This window comes from Gasterosteus aculeatus, chromosome 4 (genome assembly GCF_964276395.1).
Source record: "Gasterosteus aculeatus chromosome 4, fGasAcu3.hap1.1, whole genome shotgun sequence".
NCBI classification, from domain to species: domain Eukaryota; kingdom Metazoa; phylum Chordata; class Actinopteri; order Perciformes; family Gasterosteidae; genus Gasterosteus; species Gasterosteus aculeatus.
Window position 1 is genome coordinate 8,208,558 of NC_135691.1, and position 16,862 is coordinate 8,225,419.

General features: G+C 42.1%; 3 protein-coding genes across 3 annotated transcripts; all 3 read right to left on the reverse strand.

The window, feature by feature from the left end:
• Window positions 1-1,368: 1,368 nt before the first annotated feature.
• LOC120818246 (phospholipase A and acyltransferase 3) lies at window positions 1,369-4,941 on the reverse strand. The gene is made up of 6 exons (XM_040175174.2): window positions 4,613-4,941; window positions 4,328-4,381; window positions 3,695-3,755; window positions 3,311-3,419; window positions 2,932-3,200; window positions 1,369-1,795 (listed from the first exon to the last, which is right to left on the reverse strand). The coding sequence occupies exons 3-6, from the start codon at window positions 3,707-3,709 to the stop codon at window positions 1,685-1,687; spliced, it is 504 nt and encodes a 167-aa protein (XP_040031108.2). The 5' UTR covers window positions 3,710-3,755; window positions 4,328-4,381; window positions 4,613-4,941; the 3' UTR covers window positions 1,369-1,684.
• Window positions 4,942-6,897: 1,956 nt separating this feature from the next.
• Window positions 6,898-9,495, reverse strand: LOC120818248 (phospholipase A and acyltransferase 3-like). Its single transcript, XM_078102000.1, has 6 exons — window positions 9,347-9,495; window positions 8,804-8,863; window positions 8,433-8,541; window positions 8,054-8,322; window positions 7,591-7,731; window positions 6,898-7,125 (listed from the first exon to the last, which is right to left on the reverse strand). Exons 2-5 carry the CDS (start codon window positions 8,816-8,818, stop codon window positions 7,618-7,620), a joined length of 507 nt encoding a protein of 168 aa, XP_077958126.1. The 5' UTR covers window positions 8,819-8,863; window positions 9,347-9,495; the 3' UTR covers window positions 6,898-7,125; window positions 7,591-7,617.
• Window positions 9,496-13,916: 4,421 nt separating this feature from the next.
• LOC120818247 (phospholipase A and acyltransferase 3) lies at window positions 13,917-16,524 on the reverse strand. Its single transcript, XM_040175175.2, has 5 exons — window positions 16,384-16,524; window positions 15,650-15,710; window positions 15,319-15,427; window positions 14,893-15,161; window positions 13,917-14,540 (listed from the first exon to the last, which is right to left on the reverse strand). Exons 2-5 carry the CDS (start codon window positions 15,662-15,664, stop codon window positions 14,430-14,432), a joined length of 504 nt encoding a protein of 167 aa, XP_040031109.2. The 5' UTR covers window positions 15,665-15,710; window positions 16,384-16,524; the 3' UTR covers window positions 13,917-14,429.
• Between the last annotated feature and the right edge of the window lie 338 nt (window positions 16,525-16,862).

Sequence of the window (16,862 nt, forward strand, 5' to 3'; positions counted from 1 at the left end):
TAAACTATAATGGTAGTGGGAAAAAACTGAGGCTACAGTTAACGTAACTTTTTAAATTTCAAAACTGAGGTTGTGTGAGAAACCATTCTGCTTTTTCACTCTGCAAGGTCCTATGGCTTTCGTTCAGCGGTCACTTTCTGTGCCAAAAAAGCAAAAGTCAGTCCACGACGTGGACATAAACGGAACCGACTTCAATAACTTCATGAATCTTTAACAGCAGCAACAAACATGTTTGAGCCGTGTTCAGCACCAGTGTCCTTCGGAAACACTTTTCTTTATTTGCTGCATGTTTTCTAAATGCTGGACCCGCGTTTTGTTTAGTTTCATCTGTTTTCTTAATTGGCAGTGTGTTGGGCTCTCAGAGCCACCTGGCATAGACAAAGACATGTCATCAAGATCAATCCTTTCTTTATTTCTTGAGAGAACATTAAGGGAATGACCCTCACACCTGTCATAACAGGGTAAACATAGCTGCAGATAATACAATTATATGTGCTTGGATTAATTTTGGTGTATCAATTGTTTTTTTTTGTTTTCTTTAGCTACAAGTGCTTTTACCTTGCTATGACACATCTGAAAAGAAGTGTTTAAAGGAATGGTAAAAAATGAAAGCCTACTTTCTAAGGAATTTTCAATGAATTTTAGTCTGTCCTTTTTCTCTTTTTATCCCCCAGATGCTCCAAGGATCAGACTGATCTGCAGATCCGCAGATCCCACCGCCCCCTCAGCTCAACAGCACAATGTGTTGCTTTCTCCACCCGTTTCAAGACCTCAAGACCTCATCGTGATAGTAACACATGGAGAAATGCCATTTTTCTTTTTTCAATTCCTGTTGGGGGGCTCTGAAGAACTGTTTGTGAATAATCGGTTGATATTGTCAATTTACATGTAGATATATTAATTTAAATTGTTTTAAAATCAATAGTGGTGTGTACTGTGGTTGTAATTACGTTTCCAACCCTTATTTGAAACATTGAAAATCTTGTAGATTTATAATTTTTATTTTGTATTTTTCACAGTAATATGAAAAGCTTATATTTTATGAGAATGTGTTTTACAAACAAATCTGTGAAATGTTTTACTGCAGAATTTCTAGCGATATCACTTTATTGAATGTGTGTGATCATAATAATATGGGAAACCTCTGTAAAACAAGATAAACATTTTAGCTGCAGAATATCCCTTTAAAAAAGGTGTTTGATTGTAATAAAACAGTGTTTAGCTGCAAAAGAATTTGCAAAATCTCTTCAGTGAAGGTGATTATATCAATACAGGAAAAATCTGTAAAATAACAACTTTTTGTGATTTTGAAGATGTTTGATCGTAATATAACAGGACAAGTCTGTAAAACAAGAATTTTTCTCTGCAGATTTTTAACAATATCACTTTATTGAAGGTGTTGATTGTAATAATACAGGAAACCGCTGTAAAAAAACGTTTTTCTCTGCCGAATTTCTAGTAACATCCCTTTACTTAAGGTGTTTTGATAATAATACATGACAAATCGTATTTTCGTACTGTAGTCATTTGATCATTTGGATGCATGTAAAGAAGCTGCAGATTACACTGTCTAAATGACAGATGAAAATGAGGCTGCCTTTACTGTTTTGGTTCTCAATGAGTAAGTTAGGCTTTGACGGTGATGCGCTCATCAAGTCGCTGAACAGGCGACCGCCAACTTCAATCACTGGTTGTTCTTGTTTTGTTTTTTCCTGCTATGAAAAAAATACAGGATGCCGCCCACAACTGCCATAACAACACCAGACACGAGGACCATTAGTCCGGCCTCCCGCACCTGCGGAGTGAAACGGACACCTGTCACTTCACCTTCACATTTGAAACTCCTGGAATTCTTCCACAGTTCCGGGGGAAATGCAGTAGTCACATATTAAGATTTTTTCTAAGCACCTCATTTCCATTTCTACCATATTGTAATGTACAGCAGAAATTTGGACAATTCCATCTCCATGGAAACAGGTTTCCATAGGAATCCAGTGTGACCGGCAGTGTTGGCAAGTTACTGAAAATGAGTATTTAGTTACAGTTACTAGTTACTTCTTTTAAAGGTAATTGAATTACTTACCAGTTACTGTGTATCAAAAGTAATTAGTTACTCTGGCAAGTAACTTCTAAGTGACCTTTATGTCTGCTTTTTAAATGTAATGAATATAAATAGTGCTGAACAGTCAAACACAATAAACATATTTTTTAGACCTATTTATTTATATCAACAGGGCAACAGGCCTTCAAATAAAGCAATAGTACAAAAGTCCTTTTTAATACTTAATTTAAAACAAAATAACTGTTTCAGGTATTTGCCTGAAGGCAACTGACTCGACAGTTGACAGGATGCATCTCATCTTCAACATAGCGAGCAATCAATCTATGCAGCTCTGGCCGGTTTATCGGCTGCACTGCAGTCCGTGTAAAGTGGAGCCGTGGTTGTTTGCGTGGAGCGGCGCCTGCAGCATCCGCGGGCCTGCGCTCTTTCGTCATGAGCGACGCGATGCTGTTTACATGCACGTACGGCGACTATTCTGTGACACAACGTTTGGTGGCCACAACTATTTTGTGCTGACAGGCAGCTATTTACTTACTATTTTCCGGCCCTCCGCTTCACGTCACAAAGGAGGGTAACGCGAGTAACAAACTCATTTCAAATTCAGTAATTGTAGCTGCGGTAATTTATTTAAAAAAATACTCTGTTACATGGTCATTACCTCTAAAAGTAGTGGAATTACAGTAATGCGATACTTTGTAACGCGTTACTCCCAACACGGGTAACCGGTACCAAGCCTGCTTCATAGAGGGGTTTATGAATTGCGTAATGATTCAATTAAAATGATCATTTATTTGTTGTGTCTTCACAGCCCTACCAGTGCAGCCATTTTAAATACTTTAAAGCACTTCTATTCTCACAGACCCACTGACCTGCCGGCACTCAGCCTTTCCGTAGCGCAGCTCATTTGCAAAGTGCTCACAGTTCTGACTGAAGACGCAGTACGGCAGCACGTGTCCCACCATCGCACAGGCCTCCCTCACAATGTCGTCAGGCCTGCGGGGTTCGTACTTCTTGTCCAGGGAGTTGCTGATTTTCCACTCGCTGTCTCCCACCACTGACCACAGCTTATCTTTTCTCACCACGGCCTGGTCAGCTACAACAGACATAAAGCGGTTGGCACCCGCACCCGCGACCTCTGCTATTTATAGAAAAGAGGGGAAAAAAGGGGGACAAACAGACATTACTTATGCACTAAATATTGCAACAGGATTTTAGTTTGTAGTTGAAGTGTGTCAGTGTGTGACTCACAGGGTGGTGACAAGTGGACTACAAAGCCTTCGCCTACATACACGGCCCAGTGCTGATAGGTGCCTCTGAAGATCTCAATCAGGTCCCCAAGTTGTGGTTTCTCATCATACTTGGATTAGAACAAAACATGTTTGACTTTACAAGAGAATGTTTGGAAACCACTGCAGAACTTTCTACCTGAAAGGACTCTCTGGGTTAAACTAAGTGCAGATCGGACCTTTTTCATGACTTGAAAATGTTTGAATTCAATGAAATGCTACATACACCAATCCCTTTTTCCCATTTTTAATTTGAACAATGACATGTGGCCGATGAAATAGAACACAAAAACAGCTAAATAAATATCTATAATCTGATTAAGTACTACTAGTAGTGTTGTCTAACCAGTGTCGAGGCCATGTCCGCGTTTCTTTTGTCTCGTTATGACCCGCTTAACCTTCAGCACCTGCAGGAGCAAATCATAGATAAGAAATTAGCACAAAACATAAGATGTGGAAAAGCGTAACGCTTATAAATGTGCCCTGATTATGTGTGTGACCAATACAACTAATCTGAGAAATATATATTTACTCAAGTTACCAGTTTACTATGTGTACTTAAACCTGAAACAACACAGTATCAAACAAATGCCCTGCATTATATATCAAACCACCAGGTACATGATGATTTTTGAGGCTGTAGTCTGTGGTGAAGTTGACAGTATCAGTCTGTTTCTAGGTTTTATTGCAGAACTGTTGGAAGAAAATAACGTTTGTCTAGTTCAATAAGTGCTATTCTGTCTTATTTATAAGAAAACTGAGATTGTGAACCCGTAACAGACATTTTAGATATATAAGCCAGTGAAGTGTTTTTATCATTTATAATCACCACTTCCTGTCCTGTAGACAATGTGTGTCGATCGGTTCCAATCGAGTTTCAGCAAAAAGCGACGAAGGATTATCTTGTCTGTGTTTACGTCACCCTAAATGCTGCACTAAAAACGAAAAAATGAAATTATACTGCTTGAGTTCCACCTACCTGTAAAGACAATGTCCACGGCTCGTTGTAATGTTGGAGACTAAACGAGAGAAACTGAAAGCAGAAGAAAGCGTTCAGCTGATTGTTGCTTTTGACCCCCCTGTTTGTGTGCACAGCAAAACCCATCCGGCCCTCTGAGGCACTTTCACGACCAAAGTTTGTGAAAGACCCGATTGTCCACACCAATGTTTTTTTTTGTTTGAATTGCTTATATAATTTGCTAATTTGCAAACTATAACTTTCTATTCCATGTTCCTCGCCCAAAAGAGTAAAAAAATTGATTACCAAGTGTTTCACTGCGTCCTCAAGCCTGCGAGACAAGATGCTGTCAAAAGTCTCCTTTCGAAGCTGGAGATCGTGTCAGAAGACCCCACCGAGCTGGTGGATGTAGGTTTGTAGCACACTGCTCTGGGCTGAAGTCTTCTGTTGCAGAACAGTGCACGACATGCTGCTCTCAGTGAGAGTCGGGTACAGAGAGAGAGGGTGAGGATCCCCCTTACACGGCAGTGGTGTCATCAGTCACACGTGACTCTATGCCATATGAGGCGCAACTGTGCCTCCTCCTGAACAAATACAGTTACACGTATCCGCTCTCAACACTCCCACTTATGAATGACATGTATACTGTACAACTTTTACGTAACCAAGTAAACAAAACACAACAAAAACATGACATAGTCAAATGTCAACATTTTACACACCAATGCTGTGGGTCACCCTATGGTAGACCTGATGACCTAGACTTATTTAATGTCCACATGCAAGTCTTTGTCTACACACAGGGTTCCTAACAACTGTCCCCTGGTCATCCTCATGAACATCCGTTTTCTTACACATATGCATCTATTTCTCCCAGTAGTTGCTCCAAATGAATACACTCCTGTGTTGTTAGAGCTGGAGCCATGTACTCGGCCTCGCATGTGGATAGTGCTACGGCGGGTTTCTTCTTGGCTTTCCAAGAGACTGAGGAACTGTCTTTACGCATACCCACACAATACCCGGTGGTACTGCGTCTGTCACTAGCGTCCGCAGCCCAGTCTGCGTCACTATATGCTCATATGCCTGGACTTTCCCTGCTCTTTCTGAGACAGAGATGTTTGTCTGCAGTACCCCTGAGATAACGTAAAACCTGTTTACATGTTCATCTGTAGGGTCGGCCAAAGGCTGTGATAACTTGCTCACCACGAAACATGTGTCAGGACGTGTAGGGGTTGTCAAGTGAACGAGTGTTACGTTCCCCAGTTTTCTGTGTTTGGTGGTTTTGTTTTGTGCCTTGACAGGTGATTGATTCCAGGAGCAGCAGTCCCCAGACTGGAGATCTGGCCCCACCCACTCGTCAGTGGCTGCACCTGGATTCCTTCCCTCGCAACACATAAAGTGGGGCCATTTTGTTATGAAGCTCTCGGTCGTTGGGTGTGGGTGGTAGAGCAGAGAGTGACTTGGAGTCTCTGTTAAATCTTGTTCTGTGTGCTTGTGAAAGCGCTCTTCTCATTTGTGTTTAATCCTGTTTTTTTTTGTCTTTTGTTCCCAGGGAAAAGGGGAAGCACCTTGGGAGTGCGTAGGCAAGCTGCCCATGGGTCTACACCACCCGTAGTCATCCTCCTGTCTAGAAACACTAGGCAAGACCTGGGCGGACCACCCCCTGTATTTGGTTAGTGAGCCTTGCTAGTGCTCAAGCTAGGTTAGGGGGGGGGGGTGTTTCAGGTCAGATAGGCAAGAGGGACTATTTTGTTTTGTTCATTGTTTTGGTTCCGCCCAGCCCCTTTTCCCAAGCAACCCGTATATATATATATTATTCCTTTTTACGGGTTATATGTGTTCTGGTCGGCCGTGTACCTACACGCACCACACCTCTTTCCCCCATTACCACATTGAGATGACGAGCGGCGGGTCGTTGCGTTCCCTCCTCCACGAGGCGTGCGTAACAACGAGACTGCTGACAGCCTCCCTGTGCTTCTTCACATCAGTCTTTGTGACAAGATGCCACGGCAATGAGTCCGTAGATGGTGTCTTTGTGCACGCCTCGTCTGTGTGTCCCCTGCTTTTGCAAAAACTACACCAAACTTTCTCTGTGGAGTCATCCGTCCTGTGGCCCTTTTCTCCGCACCGCCAACACACCATCTCCACTGGCCCGCTCTTTTTCCTTGGCGCCACTTGGGCCCTCAGCACTCTTTCTCCCGCCTCTTCTGCAACTGGGTCTGAGTCTTCTGAAGCCTGGAAACTCTCCCACCATCATGTCCGCTGAACCATGGGTCACCATCAGTGTGAACGGCTTGCTCTTGCTTCTGTTGGCCATGGCTTTTGTGTTTTAGCTCCATTTTTTTTAGCCTAGCTTTAGCTTCCCAGGCCAAACGACGATACGCACTTCAATTTATTTGCAGTCAAACCCAGGTCAAAAGTTTTGATCATTCGAAAAAACAAACTTAAAGGTTTTTCCTTGACAAGGGAAAATACAACAATATATTCAAACTAAAAAAAAAGTAGACAAAGTTTTTTTAGGTTGAATATAGTTTTCACTCAGATCTTTAACTTTTTGAATTCAAAATATTTTTTCGTTCTTCACCTATATCTATTTTTTGACGTTTTGCGTTATTATATTTATTGATTGCAGTTTATACTGTACATGGTTACTGCTGCCGTACTGTCGATCAAACCAAAGAAGGCTTGAGGGTCACATGCAGGTAAAGAAGCAAGATGCAGATTACACCGTCTAATTAACAGGTGAAAATGAGGTTGCGTTTTCTGATAGTGTTCTTAATGAGTAAAAGTTAGGCTTTGACGGGGATCCGCTCATCAAGTCGCTTGTCATGTCCAGAAAAAGATGTTAGTTAGGTTGTCTCGTGTCCGTCTCGTGAGTTCCTGTTTTATTTTGGAAAATGAACCTTCCCCTTGTTTCAGGCAACTTTCCCCTTCCTCTTGTGTCGGTGTGATTGTCGCCCCTCCCCTGATTGTCTCCACCTGTGCACTTCCCCTATGTGTGTGTATATATTGTCTGAGTCTCCCTCTGTCCTGTGCCAGTTCGTCTTGTCCCAAGCCACCGTGCCAGCGCTACGTATGTCCACAGTCTTGCCTCGTTTTTTTGTCGACACCTTAATTGAGCCTGCTTTCAGTTTTTGTCTCTAGATCGGTTTTTTCCTCGCCCACGAGTGATTTTTATTTCAGCGGCCATGCCCTGTCCTTTTGTTAATGAACTTTGATTCTTTTTTCGCACCACGTTGTGTGAGTCGTGCATTTGGGTTCCCGTCCACCGTCCGGTCGTGACATCGCTGAACGGCGACCGGCGACTTCCATCACTGGTTGTTCTTGTTTTCTTTTTTGCTGCAACCGGACAGATATGCGGCGCCTCCCAGAAGCACCGCTGCCGCCACACCGCCCAACAAGACCATGAGTCCGGCCTTACGCACCTGCGGAAGGAAACGAACACCGATTTTCTATCATAATGTAATGTACAGCAGAAATGTAGATCATTCCATCTCCATGGAAACAGGTTTCCATAGAAATCCATTGTAACCGGTACCTTGCCTGCTTCCTAGAGGGGCTGATGATGTTCTTATTTTTACAATTAAAAATTATTATTATTAAAATTATCGTTAAACCTTTATTTGTTGTGTCTTCACAGCCCTACCAGTGCAACCATCTTATAGATACTAATACTTTAATGCCCTTCTATTTCTTTGTGCAACATAATACTCTGCTCCCCCCCTCCCCACACACAGACCCACTGACCTGCCGGGACTCAGCCTTTCCGTAGCGCAGCTCATTAACCAAGTGCTCACAGTTCTGACTGAAGACGCAGTACGGCAGCACGTGTCCCACCATCGCACAGGCCTCCCTCACAATGTCGTCAGGCCGGCGGGGTTCGTACTTCTTGTCCAGGGAGTTGTTGATGTTCCACTCGCTGTCTCCCACCACTGACCACAGCTCATCTTTACTCACCATGGCCTTGTCAGCTACAACGGACATAAAGCGGTTGGCACCCGCACCCGCGACCTCTGCTATTTATAGAAAAGAGGGGAAGAAAGGGGGACAAACAGACATTACTTATGCACTAAATATCGCAACAGGATTTTTGTTTGGAGTTGAAGTGTCAGTGTGTGTGACTCACAGGGTGGTGACAAATGGACTACAAAGCCTTCGCCTACATACACGGCCCAGTGCTGATAGGTGCCTCTGAAGATCTCAATCAGGTCCCCAAGTTCTGGTTTCTCATCATACTTGGATTAGAACAAAACATGTTTGACTTTACAAGAGAATGTTTGGAAACCACTGCAGAACTTTCTACCTGAAAGGACTCTCTGGGTTAAACTAAGTGCAGATACTTGACTTGAAAATGTTTAAAATCAATGAAATGCTACATACAGCAATTCCTTGCACACATGCTACCCAATTTGAATAATGACATGTATCTGATGAAATAGGCCAAAACAGCTAAATAAATATCTATAATCTGATTAAGTACTAGTAGTGTTGTCTAACCAGTGTCGGAGCCATTGTCAGCGTTTCTTTTGTCTGGTTATGAACCTTAACCTTCAGCACCTGCAGGAGCAGATGATAGATAAGAAATTAGCACAAAACAATAGATGTGGAAAAGAGTTTAAAAATCTGAAAGCGCCCAGATTACGTGTGACCATTACAGCTCATCCGTATTGTAAATGTATATTCACTCAAGTTACCAGTTTTCTAGGTATGCCTAAACCTAAAAGGATACAATATTAAACAACTGGCCTGCATTAAATATCTGGCCGCCATGAACATTATAATTATTTGGTCCATTTTAGAGAGAACATTTTACGATCATTTTTGAAGCCGATGTGGTGAAGTTGACAGTTTCTGTCTGTTTCTAGGTTTTATTGCAGAACTGTTGGAATAAAATTCTGTCTTGTTTATAAAAAAACTGAGATTGTGAATCAGTAACTTAGACATTTTAGATACATAAGTAATTGAAGTGTTTCTTTAATAATTTAAAATTACAACTTGCTGTTCTGTAGACACGTCATGTCATGTGTGTCACGCGCTTACGATCAAGTTTCAGCAAAAAGCGCCGAAAGATTAGCTTGTCTGTGGTTACGTTACCCAAAGGTCCGAGGAGTCGCCGGTTTGTGTCAAAAACGTCACCTTTTCGTTTATAAAAAGCTGCAGCGTCACTAAAAACACCTACCTGTGAAGACGAGGTCCAGGGCTCGTGTTGCTTTGTTCATCTGGAGCCGTCTATTTATATAATTGAGGGTGTGCGATATAGCAAGTAAAACCTGACTCGTACAATACAATGCAATCCAACCACACCTCAAGCTACATCCTCTAACAAAACCATGAACCTCTTTGAAACTTATCCCTGAACGTTTTTAGATTTAAGGTAATAATGAGATGATGAAGTGTGCAATTTAGAGCATTCACATAAGATCAATGGGGGCATTTGAATACCATTGGCTTCTCCTTCAAACGTGCCTCCTCCTGGATTGTCCCCTTTTCATCCAGGTGTGAATCTGCTGCTGTAACCTGAGACACCTCTGTCTAATCTTTCCTGTCACGGTTTGGGTTCACGTGTTGTTTTATTTTGTAGCTTCATGCCTCTGGTGCTCCTGGGTTAACTTCACTTCCTGCCTTGTCCTGTCATCCCCTGTGATTGTCTGCCGGGTCCATGATTGTTTCCACCTGTGTCCAATCACCTGCACCGTCCCAGTGTATTTGTGCCTTGTTGCGTCATTGTTGGTTGTTGAATGTAGTGTTTGCATGCTTGTGGTTCCTTGTCCCCGCCTGCGTTTTTTTCTCTGATTTTGACGATTAAAGTCCTTTTGTTTTCCAAAACTCTGCGTCTGGGTCCTGCTTTGCCCATACATTTGGCTTTATGCCTCAATGAGTGAATATAACATAACATGCATCGTTTGTCTTCATCTTATAACTAGTACACTTTAATTACAACACGTCATAAATGATAGATTCATCCCACTTCATCATAAGGTTTAACACAGTTCATTTGGTTCAAAAAACCCTGTTTGGGGAGAAAATTGGGAGAAATCCATAAAGGACGGCAATTAGCATTTTAACATTTAACCTTCCGAAATTCTCCCACACTACTCCACTCCTCCGCTCTCTTCACTGGCTACCGGTGGCCGCCCGCATCCAGTTCAAAACATTGGTGCTCACGTACCATGCTGTGAATGGATCGGGTCCAGCTTACATCCAGGACATGGTCAAACCCTACATCCCGACCCGCACTCTCCGCTCTGCATCTGCAAAACTGCTCGTCCCTCCCTCACTGAGAGCAAAACACTCGACTAGATCACGACTCTTTGCTGTCCTTGCTCCGAAATGGTGAACGAGCTCTCTGAAGACACCAGGACCGCAGAGAGCCTTCACATCTTCCACCGCAAACTAAAGACACACCTCTTCAGACTCTACCTCCACTAAAAGACTAACAAATTGTAGCACTTGTAACGCCTCTTATCTATAGCAAATTGTAAATTGGCTTATTTGATGATTTTGCACTTTCTTGTTTCTTGCTCTTCTGAGTTTGGGGGGAGGGGGGGCGTAGGAGGGGGGACGTTACTCTGCACTTCGAAGGAGGTGGGGTGATGCTTGGTCTTCCTCTTCCGCGTGTCTTGATGGATACTGCATTAAGCAGCAGCTAAATGACATGTAATGTAATAAACTGTTATTTGATTATATTGCAATCATTTCATCTAACATGCTAATGTAATAACTACTATCTAACAACGGCCAACAAGGCCGCTTTGTCCATCATCACGCACCTCCGGAGTGTCTTGATGGATTCTGCATTAAGCAACGCATGGGCTGCAGATGCCTTGAAGAGCAGACGATCCTTCCGTTTCAGACCAGACATTTTGTAGAGGTGCCAGGCATTCACAGTGGGGACGTCCAAGAAGTGGAAGAATTCTCCACTGGTTTTTGCGTCTGTGGGGATACATTTTGACTCATTGATCAATGAGATCTTCTCATCACATATGCTCATTGTACAGCTTCACAGAAAATGGAATGGTAGGAAAGGAATGATAGTGAAGAAATTGACAAAAAAAGACCGTGTGATTCTTTTCCTGTACGGCGTCACAGAGGCGCATGGCTACGGCCGCAGCCACTCCCTGAACCCGGATAGACTTCAAACCTGTACATGTAGAGGATCCTGCTCTCACCCACACATGTAGCTCAGAATCTGCTCAAATCTCCTAACTGGCATTGCACCTGCTATCCAATCAACACAAAGCCCTTCCTCTGATGACCAGTACCTTTATTATCTTGAGCATCTGATGTAGGACGTGTCCATATTCATCCCCAGGAAGGTTTTCATTTCCTCTGACGTCAAAGCAAGATTTTCTTTTCCTTTTTGGAGTGCATGCACGTTTGTATTATGCACTATTCATTGATCAGCTCTTTGGGAAACAGATTAAGAAATCTATTTGGTTCTGGTCCCTCAAATTTCACTTTCACTCTCCACTCTCCAACAACAGGAGGCAAGTCTCCCTCAAACTGGTTGCTTTTGGGCTTTAAGATATTTCTGCATGCGTTTTCAGCTGTTTTCCCCCTGAGCTCTGTTAGGTGTAACATCCTCAGCTTCTTCAGCCTCAACTCCCTCAGCATCATCTTCATCTTCATCCTCAGCCTCCTCAGCCTTGACTCTCTCATCTTCATCTTCATCCTCAGCCTCCTCAGCCTTGATTCTCTCATCTTCATCTTCATCCTCAGCTTCTTCAGCCTCGACTCCCTCATCTTCATCTTCATCCTCAGCTTCTTCAGCCTCGATTCCCTGAGCATTTGCATCCTCACCTCCGCTGTCACTTGTGGTATAATTTTCTATTTTTTCTGGCAGCCATTCACCATCACTGCCACTAACATCATCCTCACTTGACTTGGGTGGTATTTCCTCCACTACCCTGTCGGCCTTTCTATCACGCTCTGCTCCTGCTAAAGATAAAGATATTCAAAACCTTCAAATTACACCCTACTAACATATATAACGTGATTTAGAGCCAAAAACATTACTGGAGATGAAACATTTTCAACAATAACAGTATATGAAACAACAGTAGCAGCAATTGTATGAATGGTAGTTGAAATATAGCCAGTAATGCATGATGTCCAATGTAGTGGACAGATGATTAATCATAATTTCCTCACAATATAAATTCAAGACCTGGATAATTTATGAATTATGTGATTACCTTAGTTGTTATTCAATGTCCACAACATTTCCATACCTGCAAGGGTCTCTTTCCGTAGAAGGATTGGCAAGATATTGATGAGTGACTGGACGTTTCTCTCATGTTTTGAGAAATGTATCTTGCACTTACAACTGCTTGCCACTGGGCGGCAGTGTATGCAACGATGCAATAGCGTCCACTCAACTATGCCATCAAAACCCATGCAGATACAAGAAAACAACATTTGAATATCTGACCACTGTAGTGACCTTTATGCATGAAAGGGATATATTTGCAAACTCATTCGTATTATTTATATACTATGTTCATCGCCCAGAAGAGTAAAAAAATAGATGTCCAAGTGTTTCAATGCGTCCTCAAGCCGGCCAGACAAGATGCTGTCATTTGATTGGCTGAAGTGGCCAGAAACACTTAATTAACTTGTACATTACTTCATGGCTCGGAAATCCAGAACAGATGATTTTGGCCTAGTAGAGCTCCACAAAACCTGAACCGATTACCTAAGTACATATGAAACATTCATTTCAGAATAAAATGCATTGCATGCACTTCTCATTAGGTTATTTAGTAAAATAAGGCATTCAATAAACTCAGAAATCTAGTGCAGACGTAGTGCAGGTTGAGGAAGTAGCAACTGGACCATCAGGGCCTCAGCTGAGGTCTGTCTTATGGCATTTTGTTAAGAATCACCGCACATTAGCAATGAAATCGAAGGGCATTTGGGGAAGATGTTAGACTGCTTGCATTTGCAGTTTAGGGAAAGGTTTAAACCAACTGGATTTGGAGAAACTCTGATGCCATTGAACCATCCTTTGAAATTGACGGGGAGATTCTAATTCTGTTCCGATCAAAGTGTCCAGTCAGCACCACTAGCTAGTGGCTATGAAGCTGTAGTTCTAAGGGCAATGCCAAGAGAGGTAAAGGGTCTCTCTGGCCAAGTGGAGAAGCTGATCAGAATCTTGATGTTTGTGCCGTTTCCTCAGCAAGCGAAGTGGAGTTTCAGTGCATTATAAAGTTTGAGGAGGAAAGCACATTATAGCCTATTACTGCAAGTGCTGCAGAATAGATTTTGGTTTTGTTTTTTTCTGTCCTTTTTTGGCAGCACAACTGGGAAAGTTTTTTTTTTACTATATTTTTGACATAGAATATACTGCTAGTGTGTACAGTCTTTATAGCAGAACGTTTTTTATTTTATTAGTCATAATTTTTTTTGGTGAAGAATACTGCTTTGTATTTAAAATATGTTTCAATGCGAAATTGTTTGTTTTATATGGTGGCGGATAATAATTAAATGATGAAGTGCGTCAATTTAGAGCATTCGCATAGGTCAATAGAATACCAGCAAGTGTGATATAAAAGCTTTATCAAGCCGTATTTTGCCATTTTCTACTTTTACACCAAACACCAAACTGAAGTGAGTTACAGAGCTTTCCTTTATTAACGCCACAATATCAATACATTATATTATTTTGAATACGTATAAATAGCCTTGTCAATAGGTTTGACTCAAGTAGGTTATAATATTTCTTCATCCGTAGTTTTTTGGGTAGAAAGGAGCTGCCCTCAACCCATCACAACCTTCACAATACCGAGAATATCACAATTAATTCTCAAAATCTTCAATTCAAATTATAACATTTGAACACATGTCCTCTTGGCCGCTTTATTAATCCAAATGTGTTCGTTGTGCTCATATGTGCAGTATGTGCAAATGAAAGATGTCTGATAAATACAGAGCTTTGATCTTCAACCAACCAGCTTTGTATTGTCGATCAAACCAAAGAAGGCTTGAGGGTCACATGCAGGTAAAAAAGCAAGATGCAGATTACACCGTCTAAGTAACAGATTAAAAAGAGGCTGCGTTTTCTGATAGTGTTCTTAATGAGTAAAAGTTAGACTGTTGCTGAACAGGCGACCGGCGACTTCCATCACTGGTTGTTCTTGTTTTCTTTTTTGCTGCCGCTGAACAGATACACGACACCCAGAAGCATCGCTGTCGCAGCACCGGCCAACAAGACCGCTTGTCCGGCCTTATGCACCTGCGGAGGGAAACGGACACCCGTCAGTCCGTGAGCTGAGCCTTCTTCACGTTTACAACTAGAATCGTCCACAACTGCGGTAGTCACATATTAAGATTTTCTTTAAAAACACCTAAAATCCATTTCCATCATAATGTAATTTACAGTAGAAATGTAGACACCTCCATGGAAACAGGTTTCCATAGGAATGGATGGTAAACGGTGCCTTGCCTGCTTCCTATTTGTTGTGTCTTCACACCGCTACCAGTGCAGCCATTTTAAATACCCTTCTATTTTTTTGTGCAACATAATACTCGGCCCTCCCCCCCCCCCCTCCCCCCACACACACACACACACACACAGACCCACTGACCTGCCGGGACTCGGCCTTTCCGTAGCGCAGCTCGTTTGCCACGTGCTCACAGTTCTGACTGAAGACGCAGTACGGCAGCACGTGTCCCACCATCGCACAGGCCTCCCTCACAATGTCGTCAGGCCGACGGGGTTCGTACTCCTTGTCCAGGGAGTTGTTGATTTTCCACTCGCTGTCTCCCACCACTGACCACAGCTCATCTTTACTCACCACGGCCTTGTCAGCTACAACGGACATCAAGCGGTTGGCACCCGCACCCGGGATCTCTGCTATTTATAGAAAGGACGGGCAGAAAGGGGGACAAACAGACATTACTTATGCACTAAATATCGCAACAGGATTTTTGTTTGGAGTTGAAGCAAAGAAATGATGTGATATTATGAGATAGATTAGCCCAGTCCATACAAGTGTGTGTGTGAGACTCACATGGTGGTGCCAAGTGGACTATAAAGCCGTCGCCTACATACACGGCCCAGTGATGATAGGCTCCTCTGGAGATCTCAATCAGGTCCCCAGGCTCTAGTTTCTCATCATACTTGGATTAGAACAAAACATGTTTGACTTTACAAAAATGTTTGGCAACAAGTGCAGAACAGTCTGCCCGAAAGGACTCTCTGGGTTAAACTAAGTCCACATTGGATTTATTGGGCTAAACAGTATTTATTTTTTACTTGACTTGAAAATGTTTAAAATCAATCAAATGCTACATACTGCAATATATATTTAATCTGATTAAGTACTGGTAGTGTTGTCTAACCAGAGTTGGGGCCATGTCTGTGTTTCTTTTGTCTGGTTATGAGCCGCTTAACCTTCAGCACCTGCAGGAGCAAATCATGGATAAGAAATAAACACAAAACATACGATTTGGAAAATAGTAAAAGAAACAGAAAGCTTATAAAGTGCCCAAATTCTGTGTGACCATTACGGCTCATTTGGGTAAATATTCACTCTAGTTACCAGTTTAATAGGAATACCTAAACAAATACAGTATATCAAACAAATGCCCAGCATTATATATATCTGACGTTTATCAACATAATAACCGTTAGGTACCATTTTAGGGAGTTTTGTATTAAATTTAATGATCATTTTGATGCTGTAGCTTGTGGTGAAGTTGACAGTTGATCAGTTTGTAGGTTTTATTGGAGAACTGTTGGAATTAAATAACGTTTGTCTAGTTCAATAAATGCTATTCTGTCGTTGTTTATAAGAAAACAGAGATTGCGAACCCGTAATCTAAGATACATACGCCAATGAAGCTTTGTTTTGACAATTTAAAATACCAGCTTGCTGTACTGTAGTAGCCAATGTGTGTCAGTCGGTTACGATCAAGTTTCAGCAAAAAGCGGCGAAAGATTAGCTTGTCTGTGGTTACGTCACCCAAAGGCCCGAGCAGCTGTGTCGAAAACGTCACGTTATCGGTTATAAAACGCTGCAGCGTCACTAAAAACACGTCTGCGGATGAACTGATACCGTTTGAGTTCCACCTACCTGTGAAGACGATGTCCACGGCTCGTTTTAATATTAGAGACTAAACCAGAGAAACCGAAGGCAAAAGTAAGCGTTCCGCGATCAGCTGATTGTTGCTTTGTTTATCTGGAGCACGTGACCTTCAGAATAAAAGCCTCCTCTAAAAGTAGAAAATGACTCGGATGGCTTCAGTAAGGACAGGTTATTAAAATAATATCATCAATAATAATAATATTATTAATAATTTGTTGGTAGTTGTTGTAGTTTGTGTTTAAGCGGTGCAAGAAAGGTGTTAATGGAAGCACAATCTGCTTACAGGTGTTTTCATTATTTTGTCCACTCTATTTATATTATTGAGGGTGTGCGATATATCAAGTACAATACAATGCAATTTAACCATACCTAATGCCACATCCCCCAAAATAACCATACATTTGAATCGACCTCTTTAAAACATATCCCCTTACGTTTTTAGATTAAAGTAATAAATCCGTATTTGG

Excerpts from the sequence above, each read along its gene's own strand:
- LOC120818248 (XM_078102000.1), bottom strand. Across the intron at positions 8,323-8,432 it reads AGTCCATTTGTCACCACCCT|CAGAGGTCGCGGGTGCGGGT; the intron begins GTGAGTCACACA and ends TTCTATAAATAG. Across the intron at positions 7,732-8,053 it reads GAAAGGCTGAGTCCCGGCAG|GTGCGTAAGGCCGGACTCAT; the intron begins GTCAGTGGGTCT and ends TTCCTTCCGCAG.
- LOC120818247 (XM_040175175.2), bottom strand. Across the intron at positions 15,162-15,318 it reads AGTCCACTTGGCACCACCAT|CAGAGATCCCGGGTGCGGGT; the intron begins GTGAGTCTCACA and ends TTCTATAAATAG. Across the intron at positions 14,541-14,892 it reads GAAAGGCCGAGTCCCGGCAG|GTGCATAAGGCCGGACAAGC; the intron begins GTCAGTGGGTCT and ends TTCCCTCCGCAG.
- LOC120818246 (XM_040175174.2), bottom strand. Across the intron at positions 3,201-3,310 it reads AGTCCACTTGTCACCACCCT|CAGAGGTCGCGGGTGCGGGT; the intron begins GTGAGTCACACA and ends TTCTATAAATAG. Across the intron at positions 1,796-2,931 it reads GAAAGGCTGAGTGCCGGCAG|GTGCGGGAGGCCGGACTAAT; the intron begins GTCAGTGGGTCT and ends TTCACTCCGCAG.